Below are 17,059 nucleotides of genomic sequence, written 5' to 3'. Positions count from 1 at the left end.
AGTTTAGATAGTAATGGTTAAATTAAAAAAACAGCCTACATAGACATGAAGCGAGAAGGCGTCACGCACATACAAAGGTCAGGACAAATAATCATATTATCACGGAAATCAAAATAATATAGTATTTTAATTGAAAAAAAATATCATCATTGAGAACTTCATGCAGCAATAAATTGTACAACAAGAGAGAAAAATCATTATACGATTTAGATTCTTCTCTAAAGCAACCGTATAAAATATAGTGATCACAAGTACCAGCAAGTCAGATATATATATATATATATATATATATATATATATATAGCCAGCTTAAAAATATGATATCACGTGAGCTTTTCCATATAAATGTGTGCATGACAATACACAGATTAAAAACAATGACGCCGTTAAAATATCTAATCATTAGATTTTTTCATAGTTATAAATTTATTGGCAGAGCTTCAATGTTGAATTAATCTAATAAGGTGATTACCACCACAGTTTGAGTGTAATTAAATGAGCTCCTCTATGTGTCTAATACATAACAATTCAACTGAAAATATGAAGATGAATCGATAATCTGAAGTTACATTTTCAATTTGAATTTACAATCAAAAATTACATTACTAAAGATTAATGAAGATAACCATTATTGAAATGTTTAATGTAATGAATAAATACATTTAATGTTCATGTCAACAAGAATTCGTTGCTACAGATCATTATTGAGATGACATGACTAGAGAAAATAAGCTAGATAGATTGAAGGTGAAAAAATAAAACTAATAAATCATGCTTCGTGTGTTAAAAAAAATATTACCAGCACACAACTTCAAAGATGCCGCGTACGCCAGGCAACAACATGTGCGTTTTATTTGATCCTATAACTATCTCAGCGTGTAATTACTTTGGGTTATCATTTTACATCAACTGAATGGAAGCGGTAAAGATCATTCAAACCATTAAACCAAATGTTTTAACAAAAACGGTTATAAATTTGAACAGTTTGATGTGTTGACAACTCAAGTTGTCAGTATAAAGTCACGTAATATGCAAACCACACCCATCTAGTTATAAACGTTTTTTGAAACCAATTTCTAGTAACAATTGTCCCCATTAATTGGTAAAATTGTTATAGATATTCGCATTATAGCGTCGCCACGATGTCATTATGTGTACATGGAAGTGTACCAGATTAATTTACTAGTTATTTGTTATGTCGAACGTAATACATGTACCACTATATACATCTATACTACAAAAGGCCAAAACATTATTGTATATAACACCCTTCAAATATACGATAATAGTTACACTTTATAATTATGCTTGAAAGCTTACAGGTTAATATTGCTTAACCATTCTAGACAACAGATGATGTGACTTATTGCAATGAAGAGACCACTGTGTTTTTTCTAATATAAATAAACTTCAACATTTTGCCGGAGCAAATAATATTATTTCCACCAAATACCAAAATAAACTTAACTAAAATAAAACAGCTTGTAATATTGATTGTTGAATACACAAAAAGCAACATTTGAATGCCGTCTTTAATTGCTTCAGAGTAAATAAGCAGTGGCTAGTGAATCTCATGAGCATGCTGTTCAAATCTTAACATTATCATGCTGTTTTCCCTTTGTCATAATATCTGGATCAAGAAGCATTATAACACAACCAACTAAATAGAGACTTCCGGTGACCAAAACTTGTACATGGTCTGCTTCCATGATACTTTGCGGTGGTGTTGGATCCTCTGATCTCGGGTTTGGCATATGAGAATCTTTGCCACATGATAACCACTGTAGGGCGTGCTTAACACATTCAAAACTTGCGTATTTTGAATTGTATGGCAACAAAGACGAAGACGCAGTATACGGTACTGGTGACCGCGAAGTAACTTTGGCTTTCTCTTCTACTATTTGCCACGTGTCTCTGTTACGCTTGCACAACTCAGTTTCTTTTTTTGAATTAACATCCATAAATGATCGATCTAGAATAAAATAGACACGCCATTTTCGTCATAACATGTGTCGACAGTCATTGAATATACAAGCTTATGTGAATAATTTATGTAACACTGAGCAGTTTGCAGATATAGATCGTTATCTTTTTTGATTTAGTAGGCAAAATCAAATATCTATTTGCATGGCTTCTACAATATTATTAGAGATTATACCACGCTTATTGTAACAATTTCATTTAACAATAATAGGAAAACAGAATTCAAAATATACTTTGTGTAAAATTAATAGTTGTAATGAACTTCGATTCAGATTTTAATTAACAGAATACACTGTTATTTTAATGTAAATTAAAATGTAAAATTACATCAACCAGGCGACATAAATGTGGTCATGTCTGGTATTATAATTGGCTAAGCATAATGTGGTCCGATGCTGTTTCAATTGAAATCATTTAATGACGCTCTTGAATTTGCTAAGTGTGGTTATTGTATACGGCTACCGTGCCGTCTAATTTAGAAATGGATGTGCAGAATTATTAATACTGTTGGCATTTATTCAAGTTAAAAGAATCTACATGTCCGAAATATAAATTTATCTATATTTTGTTTAGATATTTTAATTACTTTGTAATTTAAATTAGTTTTTTTTGGAAACTTGGTGCTTTTATTTGTATAACATTACATAATGTGTAAGGATATACCAGAAGTTAAATTTAAGTTTTGGCGAGTGGTGAGTATTGCTTCAAGACTAGAAAAACATAGCAAGCTACGGAGAAATATTTCATCTAGGACAGCGCCCTGGGAAATATCTCCAATCCACAAGGACATTTTCAGTCATATTATTGTGTACGATCTGACAACTAATTGACTGGGGCAAAACCAGGAATCTTATTTAGGCGATTTTACTTCTTTCTGTAGTTTTATACAGAATATCGTCATGCTGGTTTAAATGGGTAAAATTTGAGATGATATTGTGAAACTGTAATGTTCCTCACAGAGTAATTGCCTACCAACAGTAATATGTCCTGGCTCACTATTAGTGATATTTGGGCAGAAGGCAGCTGCTGAAAAATTACAACAAACGAGGTCCTCCATCAACATTTTTGCATCACGCCCTTTGGTTACATTGTACATCAACACTCTCACACAACGGCTTCTATATAGAAAAACAGGTAAACAAGTTATTGTAATGCTAAGTGAAAATGTCAAACCTCATTGACGGTGCTGAACGTTACCTTGCATAAACCGTAAATTGCAATTGATCACAGTGTGATGATGCATTGTGGAATATTGAAAAAAAGCCCGAAGCATGTGCACTGCGTACACAATATGCTAATAACGTTAACGAGGTCATGACGTAGACATATCTAATAAATATTATTTTAAAGAGCAATTACTAACAGAAAGCACGTATTATAAAACGCTGGAACCACGTTTATTTGGTCTTGACGTGCACTCTATCTGGGGTTAATATTTCTATCAAACTAAACTGGTCACCAAATTTATTAAGTGTCTCCGCGTTTTACACTGTTTACCGGCGTGAGCGTTGGCAAGCCTAACTATAGGTTTCGATTTTATACAGTGCTACTGCTGGTTGTTCCCAGATCCATGAGTTAAGATTTAATCTGTCGAGGGGGTACTGCAGCCTGTCAAGATGTTAGCTACTGTAGCTCCTGTTTATTGCAATAAAAAGATGACTTGCCAATTTGACCTTCATGACAGTGAAGTAACGCTACTGTCTACTAAGAAGATCTGCTCTCATTATGATTGCTACTAGGTTCGCATGCAAATAACAGAATATACGTTTTAAGAAAGTTACCATCAATGTTATGTATTGTAATGTCAATCGGCGTTACGTTTGCTAGATAGTATGAATTGGTTGATGTTAAGCTGTCTCTCCCAATATAACAATGATTGATGTTGTAAAACTTGCACAGGTAAATAACGAAACACTTTTTCGTATGATAAAATGTTGCTGATACTGAAGATTATGTCAATGATGAACTGTGCAATTTTTTATAGATTTATTTGCATATTTAAAGATTCAGTTTGTCCATATAAATAAATTGTCAATGTGTTCATTGATAAAGTGAAGTGCTCGACGTATAACGCGTGTTTTATTTTCAAAAACTGTATATAGTCTATCAATGCCAGGCAATAGTCATTAACCGCTCATTAATGAAGCAGACAGCCTTGTCTAATTTTCGCCAACTAGGTGTTTCTCATCTAGCAATTAGGGGTTATACTAACAACAGATTGAGAGAGAAAAAAGTATTTCCATTCTCCGTGATCAACAAGTCCAAGATTGTTGCTGCGTTATCATATCAAATCTACGAGCTAACTATGCTCTAAATTTAAAAAAAAAGTTAGATATTAAATTTAGTATATTTTCTATATTGTTAATTATTATGTTTAAGAAACCAATGTACTCGTAAATAAACATTAACGAATCGCATAGCATGTTCATCTCGGGATATAAATTTAATTATACAACCTACTGATATAAACACAGTGTTTGTCATCAGTGTGCAGTGCTTTATGGAGTGGAAGTTGTCCGGGGAAGTCGTCAGGTTTCCGGTTTAATGTCCATGGAGAGTTAATTGTATACTGTTAGTGAATGTACAGCTATTTGAATGTCTCTCAATACATACCCTAGCAATTGTTTTTCTTGTTCTGTTGCTTGTTCGAACCATTTGATACAGCTTCTGGTACTAAGTTGTGTATGTGCCCCATCCATATAGTATGTAACATTTTCACGTTTTATGATCTGTGAACGTGCTGGCCAGAAACAGTTTCGTAGTCCTGAATGATAAATGATAAATAAATAGTTAATAAATATCATGTTGAAGAATCCATTCACGAATTGAGAATTATTGAGAAATAAGCCGACATATTTTAACATGTTAGGTCCTTGTACATTCAGACTGTTTTAGAAGTGTTGTTACAAGGTTCCCCCCAGAACGAAATGCTGTACTGCTGAAGAGAGGTCTTCTCTGGTAATAAATAATGAGCATGATCATCATGACTAAATATTTGGATTGGGGAACAGGTAAAGTAAAATTGCACCATTGGGTTGATTAGTTATGTAATGTAATCTATGAGATTAAGTCGACTGTATATTAAAATATTGCAAATCTTACCATTTTTAAAGGTGTCTGGTAACTTGAATGCTGGGGCTGTTAAGGTATCCACGATGTCGGTGTGAACTATTTCGAAATCTGTTTTTCTACCAAGGATATCTAGGAAACACAGTGAAGATAACATGTGATTTAGAAGAAAGACATGAATATAATATCATGCCTATAGTTTAAATAATGCTGACCTCTGTGCATTATATTGATGAAGTTGCCAGTTCTTACATTAGCATAACAATCTACTGACAAATACTGCATATTTGTAAAATCTAAATTAATAGGACTATAATAATAATGACTATAAATAATTGTACTTATTCTCAGGAATATTAACAATTATATGTTTGAATAACGTCTTAATAGCATTATTCATCTTATAATTAACAGAACTGTGGTTAGTTTTGTATATCATGACATAATACTTGAAACTACATAATTTGTTCTCTTTAATTGAAGTTGGAATATACTATTTTTTTTAAATATGTAATTGTATCAGCACTAAGTTAACGAAAACACATACTTGCTTCATGCTCTTCGATCCATGTACGGCATAACTGTTTTGCTAATGATGCATTTCTGTGTTGATGCTCTCCTTGTATACCTAGCTCTATAGCTTGTTCTTGCCAATCGTAGTCACGCAACTCAGGTACGATTTGAAGTGGTGCCTGTCAGTATGAAACATCCATTAACATATTTTATTTGATGACGATAAGTATCAGTACTTGAACAATCACAAATTATTATTTGATAATAACATGACAGAATTATGAAAGGCTTTAGGACATTTCAAAAAGACAAACCTCTACCACAGATAACTCCACTCTATTGTATCATTCATATCTCTCCTAAAATCCAATTGTTTGGTTTATGTTTCACGAAACCACTTCTTTATAATTAAGAACATTCTTTGCGTACTTTATGAGATATCTGGCAATAACTACATGATGTAAATGTCAACTAACCTGTTAAAGATTGGGGCATTTCTATTCAATACAGAGGCACCCCTGCTGAATATGATATTGATATGTAAATTTACCACTTTTTAATTTATTAATTGTGTCCTGGTGTAATTTTTTTCGTTTTCGAACTGTAGACATTCTTAATTCTGTAGACATTCCTCACGGCTCGTTTTACACAATCTGTTAATACCAAATTTGAAATTCTCATCGCAACCACGATGTAGTAACCACATTGATTCTAATACTATTCAATAATACAAAGACATTCAGTTCTTGTTCTGACTGGGAATGTTCTGTCATCAAGTATACTCTCTCCAAATGTTGCCAATATATTGGCTATTTGGTGCCATTACTCCGTGCTTCAATGACTTGGTGAGAATGTGTTTTTGTTGGCCACAGTCCGGAAATGACTACGTTGCATCGGAGTAATATAGTCAGACAATATCCATTATTTCTGATAATTAATTTCAAACTAGTTATAATACTATACAATACAACTTGGACGAAATTTGAAAATTGCCTGTGCAATGTCTGACGTTTGTATCTCAAATCATTGCTATTATTGGAACTTTGCGATTCTGGTAAATTATCCACTGTTTTGATAATTTCTCAAAATTCTCCGTACTGTCTTAAGTATATCAGAATGTACCATTAATTACAGAAACTGATGATTCAGTTTTATAAAATGTATACATACGTGTAGTTCTTTTGCTCTTGCAATTATAGTATCGGTGGCTTCTTTTGACTGTGGGACTGTAAAAGCTGGTCGACCCGGCTAAGGGATAACATAGTTGAACATTTAAAAATGTTTAAAGTCATCCATTCATCAAACATCAAATATATAAAAAGTTATTGAATATATTAAACAATATGAAATATTGTAACCTGGTAATATTAACACAATGAACATTGAAAATTATGCATACATGGTGCAAAATTTGTTTTTATTAATTGCTTTTTTTGAATCAAACCATTACACAAAGATCATGACACCTGATGTTCCTACAATTTACAAATTGTTTGCCTACCTTACATATACCGGCTTTATGCCAAGCTATTTTATCTAGCGTGTTTCCCAATATTTTAGTATGATCAAAGTCCACTAGGTTAATTCCAGTGACAGTTGGACGTCTCACCACGTTAGTACAGTCGTAGGTGCCTCCCATGCCCACTTCCAAAATGACAACATCAACCTACAATGATAATCAAAATATCAATACAGTACAATACAATGTTATGTCAATATCATGTGACCGTAATATATGTTTAGTTAAATTGTTTTTATAGATTTTTTTCCGTTATGTCAATAAAATTACAAAATTGCTGAATGTGAAACGTGATATTATGTTGTAACTCACAATAAAGTGAAACGATAGTACACCATGATAGATATTTAAGTCAACACAAGTAACATATTTAACTTTCACAACAAAATAAACATTTCTAGAACACAAGCGCTTTTTGTTGAATGAATTACTGTATGAATCGATCAAATTAGTCACGAGTATTACTCGGTACTCATTCATTCAAATGAACATACTTTTGTATAATACGTTCACTGCATGTTACTATTTCTAATAATACATGTTAGTAATGAAAATGACATAGGTGCCTTCTTAAATGCAATAACACAATATTCCAGTGTTTGAAAAATATATCAAAACTGTGTACCAGACACTGGGCAGGTAATTCTGAAATTTTAGCAATACTCCCTAAATTTTAAACTGTTACGTTTTTTGTGTTTGTTTTTTTCACAATCTTTGTTTTAGCCATCAGAAAAAAATGGAGTTCACTCAATCCTATAAAATTATTTTGTAAACGTCAATTCAGAATATTAAATGAAGCAGACTGTGAACATTTTTATCAGACCAACGAGCACGTAAGCATTATTATTATACATATGTCACCGTAACGCTATAAGTTACAGCGTGGCGTAATTTTGCGGTATCTTACAGGGTATTTTCACCCTACCATATAAGGAAATGCGAATTCTAAATATGGAATGATTACGCGCGTAAGCGTCCTCTAATAATAAAAACAAGCATGACTGCCACCAGGGTTTGACCGGACCCCAGACAAAGACGTTCGCTGATTTCGGCATTTCCGGGATGTATCCTTGGAACGAAAACATGTACAATGATAAGGTTATTACGAGGATACCTCAAAAACTATGCACCCAGACAGTACGCCGTCGCATCGAACTCCGCTGCGCATCGGTCGTGCATACTTTGAGGCATCTTCGTAATAACCTCATAATATCACGACCTCATAGTATATTGGACATACAGTCTAGTAACCATTTCAATTTCTCTTCTATAATCAATGACAATAATCAAAATACAAATGTATCTAACTTGTAACCTTACGTTTTCCTGTATGAACGTATGCCATGCCATTATTGTTAAGAATCTTAAGTGAACTGGCATAGCTCTGTCAAATTCTCCCATTGTAGATTCTAGTTTTCTATATACTTCAAAAAAATATTTACTAAATTTCTCCTTCGTCAGTGGTACACCATTGATCCGGAATCTTTCACGAACTTCTATCAGATGTGGTGAACTGTAATAGAAGAGATTTACAACATGTTATTGAATCAATTGTGAAATGTATGGTATTTATACAAAAAAAGAAAACACTCACTGCAGTCATATATTCTGACGAGTGATTGATTGCTAACAATAGAATAGTTTTTACAAAAAACGTCATTATTACCAAATATTACGCACCTGTAAAACCCAGTTTTCAGTCCATGTGCTCGTAATATACTTTCACAAAAAGCAGACACAGATCCCTTGCCTTTTGTACCACTTATATGAATGATATTCAAACCATCTATATCGTCAAGCTTAAAAAATTAAATAAATGTATATGAAACACATGATATTATCACAATCACGACTGTTTTATAATGTAGTGTACTATAAAAACTCATTATTGCATATCGACAGAGGTATTCATATAAACAACTTTGCAAATTCAATGTTAAGCATATTAAAATAACGCAAATAAAATAAAAATAGTCTCTTTTAAAGTTGTGTTTTCATGGCTCGAATTGTCTCGGCATACTATGTTCATATTTTTAATGTTATATTTAAATACTGAAACCTCCTCATCATTTTTCTGCACAAAGTAGGTTATTGTTTCGGTATTTCCATGGTAAATTATGCAAATGTCTTTATAGACCGGTGCGGTACAGTTCAAACTAAAAACAATGAGAAAATCAAAGTTGTGTGCCACTGTTATAGCTGCAGTATAGGTGTGCTGTTAAAATGTTAAAAAAATACCCCCCATATACAATAACACGCACTCTATGGATGGCGAGTCACGGAAATATACAAACCTATGAAGTCTCAGAAAAAATTTCCTGAATTTGTTTGTTTGTTTCATTTGTCTGTATGCTTTTTTCGTTGCTTATGCTGTGGCTAACACTGCGACGAGAGCACGTCTGCCAATATTTGCATATGAATAGAATAAAACGCCGAATTACCAATTACAAATTACAAATAGGACACAAGCTTTAGCGGTGGTGAAAACACGGCCGCGGGATACACCGCATCATTCATTCTTTCGTGTTTATAGCTTCCATACCCACAAACGTCATGATGAGTTCATGGCGTTATGTCATATTACGCAATGCGGGAATTATCAACTAATGTATATCTATGACCGACTCTGTACTCAAAGCTTAAAACGGAAGGACCGTCACCTGCGCACGCGTGGGAATTGAGTCCCAAGCGACGATACCAACACACCTGTCATTGAAACGCCAAAAATGTCAGCGTTCCATATAAGAAAATGCGAATTCCAAATATGGAATGATTACGCGCGTATGCGTCCTCTAATAATAAAAAAACATGACTGCCATCAGGGTTTGACCAGACACAAATAAGTTCGCTGATTCTGTTCTAAACTTTATGAATTTTGGCATTCCCATGATGTATCCTTGGAAGGAAATGGTGTATGATATACTATATTAGCGAAGATAGTATACACAGAGGATGTAGCGATGTTGATCACGTGACACTGGTCAGTAATATGTATGGAATGACGCGATTTTTCTCTGATGGAATTTGTGAACTCACAGTGATTTCAGCTCGTTTTAGATATTCTCTAAACTCTGCCAGACTCGCATTCTCGTACCATCCACCATCAATGAGTGACTTGTTAGTGAATATTGTTAAACTTGACGGGATGACATGGTGAAACAACCTCAGAGCTTCCTATAATCGAATGTGACAATAGTATGTAAGAATATAGTATGTGCCTGTTTGCAACTACTTTTTCGTGGCATTACCAGAAATATGAAAATACAACACAAAGCAGGCATTTTCACGTTACTAGCAGAACACTAAATATTCTCCTAATATAGTTTAGAACGGGCCAATAATAAATCTGGATTATAAATCTAAAAATATCTGTATAATATCTTGTATATAATTGGAAAACTGAATAAAGCGATAGTTGTATTGATGTTCATAACTAGGGGTTGTCTTGTTCCCCGTTGGGTTTCAGTACTTTTTATTTATTATTTTATTTAAAGAAAAGCTCACCTCATAATTTTCTTCCGACATGTCTTAACTTACAATGTTACACAGCTCGAGAGTGTGCTTTAAGTGATTGTATTAATCCTGACAAACACAAATATTACAGATTAAAAAAAATTATATTTGTGAAAGGAACGTTGAACGTCAATCAAATGATAACAGCCTATTTCTGAAAAAAAAGAATCCTCTCCCAGTGAATAGGTATTGATGAGAACAAACAATCTAGTAAACAGATAATGTTTGGAACAATGAAAAAGTACTTTTTTTCTAGAAAACGGCCAATGTTGTGACAATAAAGCCAGTAGACGGGTATTGTTTTCAACAAAGAAAGAGTAATTTCCTAGGAAACGGGCATTGGACGTTTACTAGAACCTCGACCCCAACAGGCCATTAACTATTGTTAGCGTCTATGTAGAAGTACGCCAAATCAAAACACAAGTCCCATGATAAACACACACTTTAACATTTTAAAATATAAACGCCAATTTGAAATACATTCACCATAATATAATCCACACGTCCTTTAAAACACACCGTTCATGCCATTTTAAACACATAATTTATTGCATCATTTGCTGTATATGGTTTCACCCATTAGGTTGAGACTGGAGCAGCGAGGGCTGCAGGTATGACTAATGCAATGAGGCTAGAAGCAGTGAAGGATGCAACTATGGGGTTGAACTGTGAAGCAGCGAGGGCTGCAGGTATGACTGTCATGCATTGAGGTTAGAGGCAGTGGAGGCTGCAACTATGGTGTTGAGACTGAAGTAACGAGGGATGCAGGTATGGCTGTCATGCAATGAGGGTAGAGGCAGCGAGGGCTGCAACTATGGTGTTGAACTGTGAAGTAGCGAGGGCTGCATGTGTGACAGTCATGCAATGAGGATAGAGGCAGCGAGGGCAACTATGAGGTACATGTAGGACTGCGACGCAGCATAGAATTGAAAGCACATCAAAATTGTTGTCAATCATATCATTAAGGCTAGAAACACCAGGCTTGTCATGGGGTGCCAAGCCTGTTTTTCTTTCCAGAATATTCCCCTACTGCTAAACCTAAAGGATTGATGCGAAATATCTCAAAAAATGTTGTATCAAAGGGGCCAATAATATAATCCTTACGCAATTTTGTCATGAGAAGATCAATAACAATGTCAGGATTTTGTCTTGCTGGCAAATTGTTTTGACATCCATACAAATTTGTTGATACAATTTTAATACCTGTACAAAAGCCTTCTTTGAGGCCATTACACAGTTTTGTGTAAAGGTTTTATCTGGGTGTTCACTCAAGTGTCTTTCCAAAGCGTCAATGTTAACTTAATATGTGTACTTGTTGCAGTTGGTAGTCACTGTGAACCCATTTTCTTCCCATGCAGCACACATGAAAAAGGGAACATGATATCCTGGCACACCCCTTTCTTTACCATTATAAAACAATCTGGGTCTCCCTCTGATATTATTTGCAGAAAACTGGGTATCTCGACCTTTTGATTGCTTGGTTGTTTCTGATAGCAAAAATGGAATGAATGCATCGTACTGACACTAACGGAACATGCAGCTGGTTGACGCCCAGACGTTATGCTCAGAAACATCACGTTGTCTCTGAGCGACTAGTCTAACTTGATATTCCTAAGTGTTATATCAGAAGCTGCTTTCTTAGCAAAACGAACATGGTAATCATAGAATAGTTTTCCCGGACACTGTTGGGCAAGTCAATAATGTCCATAGTATACCATTATATCGGGAAAAACCTCGCAGATGATAGATTTATAACGCCCGAAAGCTATTAGAAATTCGCTGAGAGTTAATGTTTTATTTAAACGTACATTTCCCGATGAATCGAATATCGAACGAGAATCGCACGCCTCATCGGGGATAAGTGGCGAGGTTGATATATTTACCATCAAGAATGCTTCTCTGGACTGCTGGTGACACATGTACAATATCTGGTACATCGTGTGACAACATTCCAAAACGACTTTCCGGTTGCGATTGTTCGTCTCTTGATCAAATATGGGCACTGTTGGAGATGAACCCGTGCGATATGGGTCCAAAACTATTTGCAGTCGCCATGGTTGATCCTCTAATGAAATCGGCTAACCCTAGACAGTCTTTTCTGCCATCTCTCGACGAATACTGTTATTGTCGCATAGAAACAGAACTACCTACGGCGCCAGTTACGGACAAACTCTCGCTAATAATACAGGCATCCCGTGTAGTTACTCGGCTGCAAGCACTCGCGTGACGTACGCTGTAATATCTGAGAAATGGCGCTTTCTGCTCCTTCAGCGTGTTGCCATGGAAGTAGATGTCATATCGTTGAGGTTTATGCAGAAACACCGCAAGACAAACATCAAGAACGTTGCAATAAATAAGACAGTGATTTTAAATAACTGTGTTCAAACAAACCACTGTATGCATAATGAAGACATTTGATAAATTGAGAAATATGTTATATATAGATGTTATATATCTACGTCATAAATACTGCCTAACATCACACATTAACCAAGCATAAATAGTTAGTATAAATAGACACACTAGTCAAAACAATTGACACAATTCTCAGCAATAATGGAGATCCTGACCAAGCGTTCAATTATTATATATACAGTGATGGGTTGTGGATCAGTTTAAAATCAAAATACACACACACATACATACATACATACATACATACATACATACATACATACATACATACATACATACATACATACATACATACATACATACATACATACATACATACATACATACATACATTTGAATCTTTTATTCTCGAGTAATAAAAAAAAATCAGTTAACAATCACTGTTTAAATACAAGAATTGGACATATAGCGGTAAGTATAAATCAAAGGCGAATACAAGTGATACAGTACAGAAAAGTACACAATATAATATGTTTGAATATAAAACGATGAAAATTAATTACACATGATAATGCAACGAAATATAAAGTAATTGTACAGGTAGGTATAAAACAATATCGGATACAGTACAAATTATAGTCGAATATGTACAAACAGAAACAGTAAAATAATCTTGAGAATAAAATCAAAGTGTTCATTTTATTATAAAAATAGTTCAATTTATTATTTACATAATATAATCTGGATGGACGAGGTCTTCGCCGATGACCGATGCTACTGCGTCATTGATGCACCACCGTTGGATGAAGGCTGCCATAGTACCAGTCAGCTTGTGGTAGTTGTATTCATCCCGTAATCTTGATTTCAGTCGTGCTTTGAAGCAATGGGTGACATCAGTACCAGGTAAGTTCTTCATTTTCTTTATCCGGGTAATGTGTATTGAAGCTTTTACCGATGTGATGATGAACACCAGCAATTTGTGAAGCACTAATGGTTTCTTCCTAGGTGGTCCAAGTAAGTAATGGGACAGTGGGATGGACCCAATGTCTAACAGATTGTGAATAACTTTATTAAAAGTTACAAACAACGGACCCAGCCTGGTGCACTCTATGAATACGTGCATTAAGTCATCTTTTTCTTTGCAGAAAACACAAGTGTCCGATTCCCTCAGCCCAGACTTGAATAAGAAACCTCCAGTGGGGTAAGCGCCATGAAGAAGACGCCACTGGAGGTCGCCATCTTTTTTGGTGAGTGGATGGAGGTAACAATCCTTAAAATTCGGTTTCTGAGTATCAATCGATAGCAAGTCACACCACACAGTGCCTGCCTGTGTGGCGTCCTTGGAGAGTTTGTTAACCGACACCAGAAAGTTGTAAATGCTACCTTTCTTTAGTGTGTACAAGGGACAATTGAGCAAAATATTATTATCATCATCTTTATACAATAATTCAAGCGAATATCTTGGATGTGTAATATTTGTGGAATCTGTGGTGTTTTCATTATTTACAATATCTTTCATACTCGTAGGGATAGCATTGTGAACAATATCTAGAGCGATACCTAGCAGGCGTGCTGAGTATATACTAATGCGTGGATGTAACGATTGAACTGACAGCCATTTTCCATCAGTCAATAAATCGCCAATCCTAGTCACACCGGATTCAATAAAATGAGTAAGTTTGAGAGGTGTCTGTCTTAAAGGATGTAAAATGAGTTTATTATAAAATAACGGTTCCAGACAAACGCTGTGGTAAGTAGATGGTACGTCCTTACGCACAAAAGTAGTGCTAGACCAAATTTTTAACAAACTACAATAAAAACTGGGAACATTAAAATCAGACTTCGGAATATCAATAATAAACAACTGTTTATTATAATTCAGATTTTGAAATTGTCTTAAAAAGTAATCAGCGAAAAAGAAGCACGGATGACTTGAGTTAAAATAAAAATACCGTTGTACATATTGTACGCGGTATGAGGCTATACGGGTTGGCAAGTGTGCTAATCCCTGTCCTCCGTCACTGGGAGGCAAATACACCAATTCGGCAGGAATCCAATGTCTTCCCAACCAAAAGAAGTCAACAAACATTTTTTGAATCGCATTAATTACTCGATCTGGAGGAGAGAGACAAATTAGTTTGTGCAAGAGTTTGGATACAACAAGATTGTTAATAATCAGAGAACGCCCTCTGTAGGACAGAGCAGGTGCATATTTTGACCAGTGACCTATTTTCGCCTCGACCTCGTCGATGACATTAGACCAATTACGATCCGTAAAAGCGGTGTTATTCCCAACAAAAACGCCGAGAACTTTGAGGCCGTCAGAGGTCCAGCCTATATTTAGTGGCTTATCAGGTCTATTTTTCCAGGCACCTACCCATAGCCCTTGCGACTTGGTATAGTTAATGCGAGAATTACTGGCATTCTCGTAAAAAGATAGCCATTCTCTGAGTTTAATAAAATCAGAGTTCTTGGTGACAAAGAAACTGACATCGTCAGCATAAGCAGAAAGTTTAACCCCTCGATCAGGAGAGTCATCAACCTGAACACCACGGATACCACTCTGGGTTCGGATCTTGTGCAAAAGGGGCTCGATAGCTAGCGTGTACAGTTGCCCTGATAGGGAACATCCTTGACGAATACCCCTATTAAACTGGACAGGGCTGGTGAGGGCGCTATTGACGCGGACCAGACTTTCAGTGTTAGAATAGACAAGTTTAATATAGTCACAGAACCGATTACCGAACCCAAAGGCCTGTAGCGTTTTTAATAAATATCCGTGGTGAACTCTATCGAAAGCTTTCTCTTGGTCGAGAGAGACAATTCCTAGTGTTATGTTTTTACTGTTTGCGTACGTGATGACATCACGTATCAAGTGTATGTTGTCATAAATTTGTCTTCCTGGGATAGAGTAGCTTTGATCGATATGAACTATACTGCCAAGGACGGATTTTAATCTTAGAGAAAGCGCTTTGGTCAAGATCTTGTAATCCGCGCATAGTAAGCTTACAGGTCTCCAATTCTTCAGTAGTCCATTGTTACCTTTTTTTGGCAGTAGAGTGATAACAGCCCGTCTACACGACAAAGGCATCAGGCCCTCTTCGATTGAGGCAGTAATGACGTCGTGAAGATCAGAGCCTAAAATCGACCAAAAATGTTTATAAAATTCGCCGGGAATACCATCTATGCCTGGGGATCTATTGGTGGAAATTAACTTGACTGCGTTGGTAAGATTTTCATGCGTTATTGGCGCATCACAATCTTCCCTGATAGCGTCGTCCAGTTGAGGCAACCCGGAAAGCAGTTTATTTTGAGCTTCAATGGAAATCGGACCGGGAGAAAACAAATCGCTGTAAAACTCTTTAGCCATTGACCTCATTTCAGCTTGTGACCCAGTCAGCGATCCATCGGAATGCTGTAAGTGTGACATTACTTTACGCGACCCCCTTTGTTTCTCACAGTCAAAGAAAAAGGATGTAGGGGCATCGTTTTCATTTAAAATTTTATGCCGAGATCTTATGGCAGCACCCTTACATTCCGTTTTTGTTAGATTTTCCAATAAAGTTCGTTTCTCTTCGAGTATCCCTTTTAGTGAAGGATCGTCCTTTAAGCGGTCTTCAATATTTTTAATATCCTTGCGTAATCCAGCTTGATTATTCCTGTATGTACAGGACAACTTGGCACTGTACTGCTTTGTGAGTACTTTAATATTCAGCTTGCCAATGTCCCACCACATTTGAATTTTACTGAAGCGTGATTTCTCACTGCGCCACTTCAACCAATAATCTGTGAATATTTCACAAAAATCTTCATCCTGCAGGAGGCTTAAATTAAAGCACCAAACAGGATTACGTGCATTAATGGAGTTAAAAGACAGACGGATATCGACAGGAAAATGATCAGAAAAATCATAACGAGGCAGTATAGACGATAATTTAATTCTGGATACGATGGATTTAGATATATAAAACGTATCAATTCGTGATTTGCTTTCATTTCTACTCCAGGTATACTGCCTGACAGTAGGATTGTGATGGCGCCACGCATCAACAAGTTTGAAGCGCAACAAAATTTGTGATAGAAACCTAGAAGAAGAAAGGTGTGGCT

The 17,059-nt window shown here is 35.6% G+C and overlaps 2 protein-coding genes and 1 long non-coding RNA gene across 3 annotated transcripts; 1 reads left to right on the top strand and 2 right to left on the bottom strand.

Annotated features, from left to right (window-relative positions):
- Positions 1 to 402: 402 nt before the first annotated feature.
- LOC146732654 (folylpolyglutamate synthase, mitochondrial-like) lies at positions 403 to 5,337 on the bottom strand. The gene is made up of 5 exons (XM_085491877.1): positions 5,268 to 5,337; positions 5,086 to 5,184; positions 4,597 to 4,747; positions 2,956 to 3,101; positions 403 to 1,972 (listed from the first exon to the last, which is right to left on the bottom strand). Exons 1-5 carry the CDS (start codon positions 5,335 to 5,337, stop codon positions 1,587 to 1,589), a joined length of 852 nt encoding a protein of 283 aa, XP_085348003.1. The 3' UTR covers positions 403 to 1,586.
- Positions 5,338 to 6,899: 1,562 nt separating this feature from the next.
- Positions 6,900 to 10,609, bottom strand: LOC102803522 (folylpolyglutamate synthase, mitochondrial-like). The gene is made up of 6 exons (XM_085491875.1): positions 10,589 to 10,609; positions 10,121 to 10,258; positions 8,765 to 8,883; positions 8,405 to 8,597; positions 7,067 to 7,231; positions 6,900 to 6,923 (listed from the first exon to the last, which is right to left on the bottom strand). Exons 1-6 carry the CDS (start codon positions 10,607 to 10,609, stop codon positions 6,900 to 6,902), a joined length of 660 nt encoding a protein of 219 aa, XP_085348001.1.
- Positions 10,610 to 13,377: 2,768 nt separating this feature from the next.
- LOC146732653 (uncharacterized) lies at positions 13,378 to 14,619 on the top strand. Its single transcript, XR_014926772.1, has 3 exons — positions 13,378 to 13,855; positions 14,098 to 14,199; positions 14,480 to 14,619. It is a non-coding gene; the product is annotated as an uncharacterized LOC146732653 (long non-coding RNA).
- Positions 14,620 to 17,059: the final 2,440 nt, after the last annotated feature.

The sequence above is a fragment of the Saccoglossus kowalevskii genome, chromosome 17, assembly GCF_978046115.1.
Source record: "Saccoglossus kowalevskii chromosome 17, keSacKowa6.1, whole genome shotgun sequence".
NCBI lineage: Eukaryota > Metazoa > Hemichordata > Enteropneusta > Harrimaniidae > Saccoglossus > Saccoglossus kowalevskii.
Note: the sequence above shows the minus strand (reverse complement) of the source record. Positions and strands in the feature narration are given on the sequence as shown.

What these genes read in the sequence shown, in the direction of transcription:
- LOC146732654 (XM_085491877.1), bottom strand. Translation starts at nt 5,337, where the DNA reads ATGCAGTATTTGTCAGTAGATTGTTATGCTAATGTAAGAACTGGCAAC. An exon ending in ACCAGACACCTTTAAAAATG is followed by an intron (nt 4,748 to 5,085) that starts GTAAGATTTGCA and finishes TTTATCATTCAG; the next exon opens with GACTACGAAACTGTTTCTGG. An exon ending in CAAGAAAAACAATTGCTAGG is followed by an intron (nt 3,102 to 4,596) that starts GTATGTATTGAG and finishes TTTTCTATATAG; the next exon opens with AAGCCGTTGTGTGAGAGTGT.
- LOC102803522 (XM_085491875.1), bottom strand. Translation starts at nt 10,609, where the DNA reads ATGTCGGAAGAAAATTATGAG. An exon ending in CTGAAAACTGGGTTTTACAG is followed by an intron (nt 8,598 to 8,764) that starts GTGCGTAATATT and finishes CTTCTATTACAG; the next exon opens with TTCACCACATCTGATAGAAG. An exon ending in ATACGTTCATACAGGAAAAC is followed by an intron (nt 7,232 to 8,404) that starts GTAAGGTTACAA and finishes TTATCATTGTAG; the next exon opens with GTTGATGTTGTCATTTTGGA.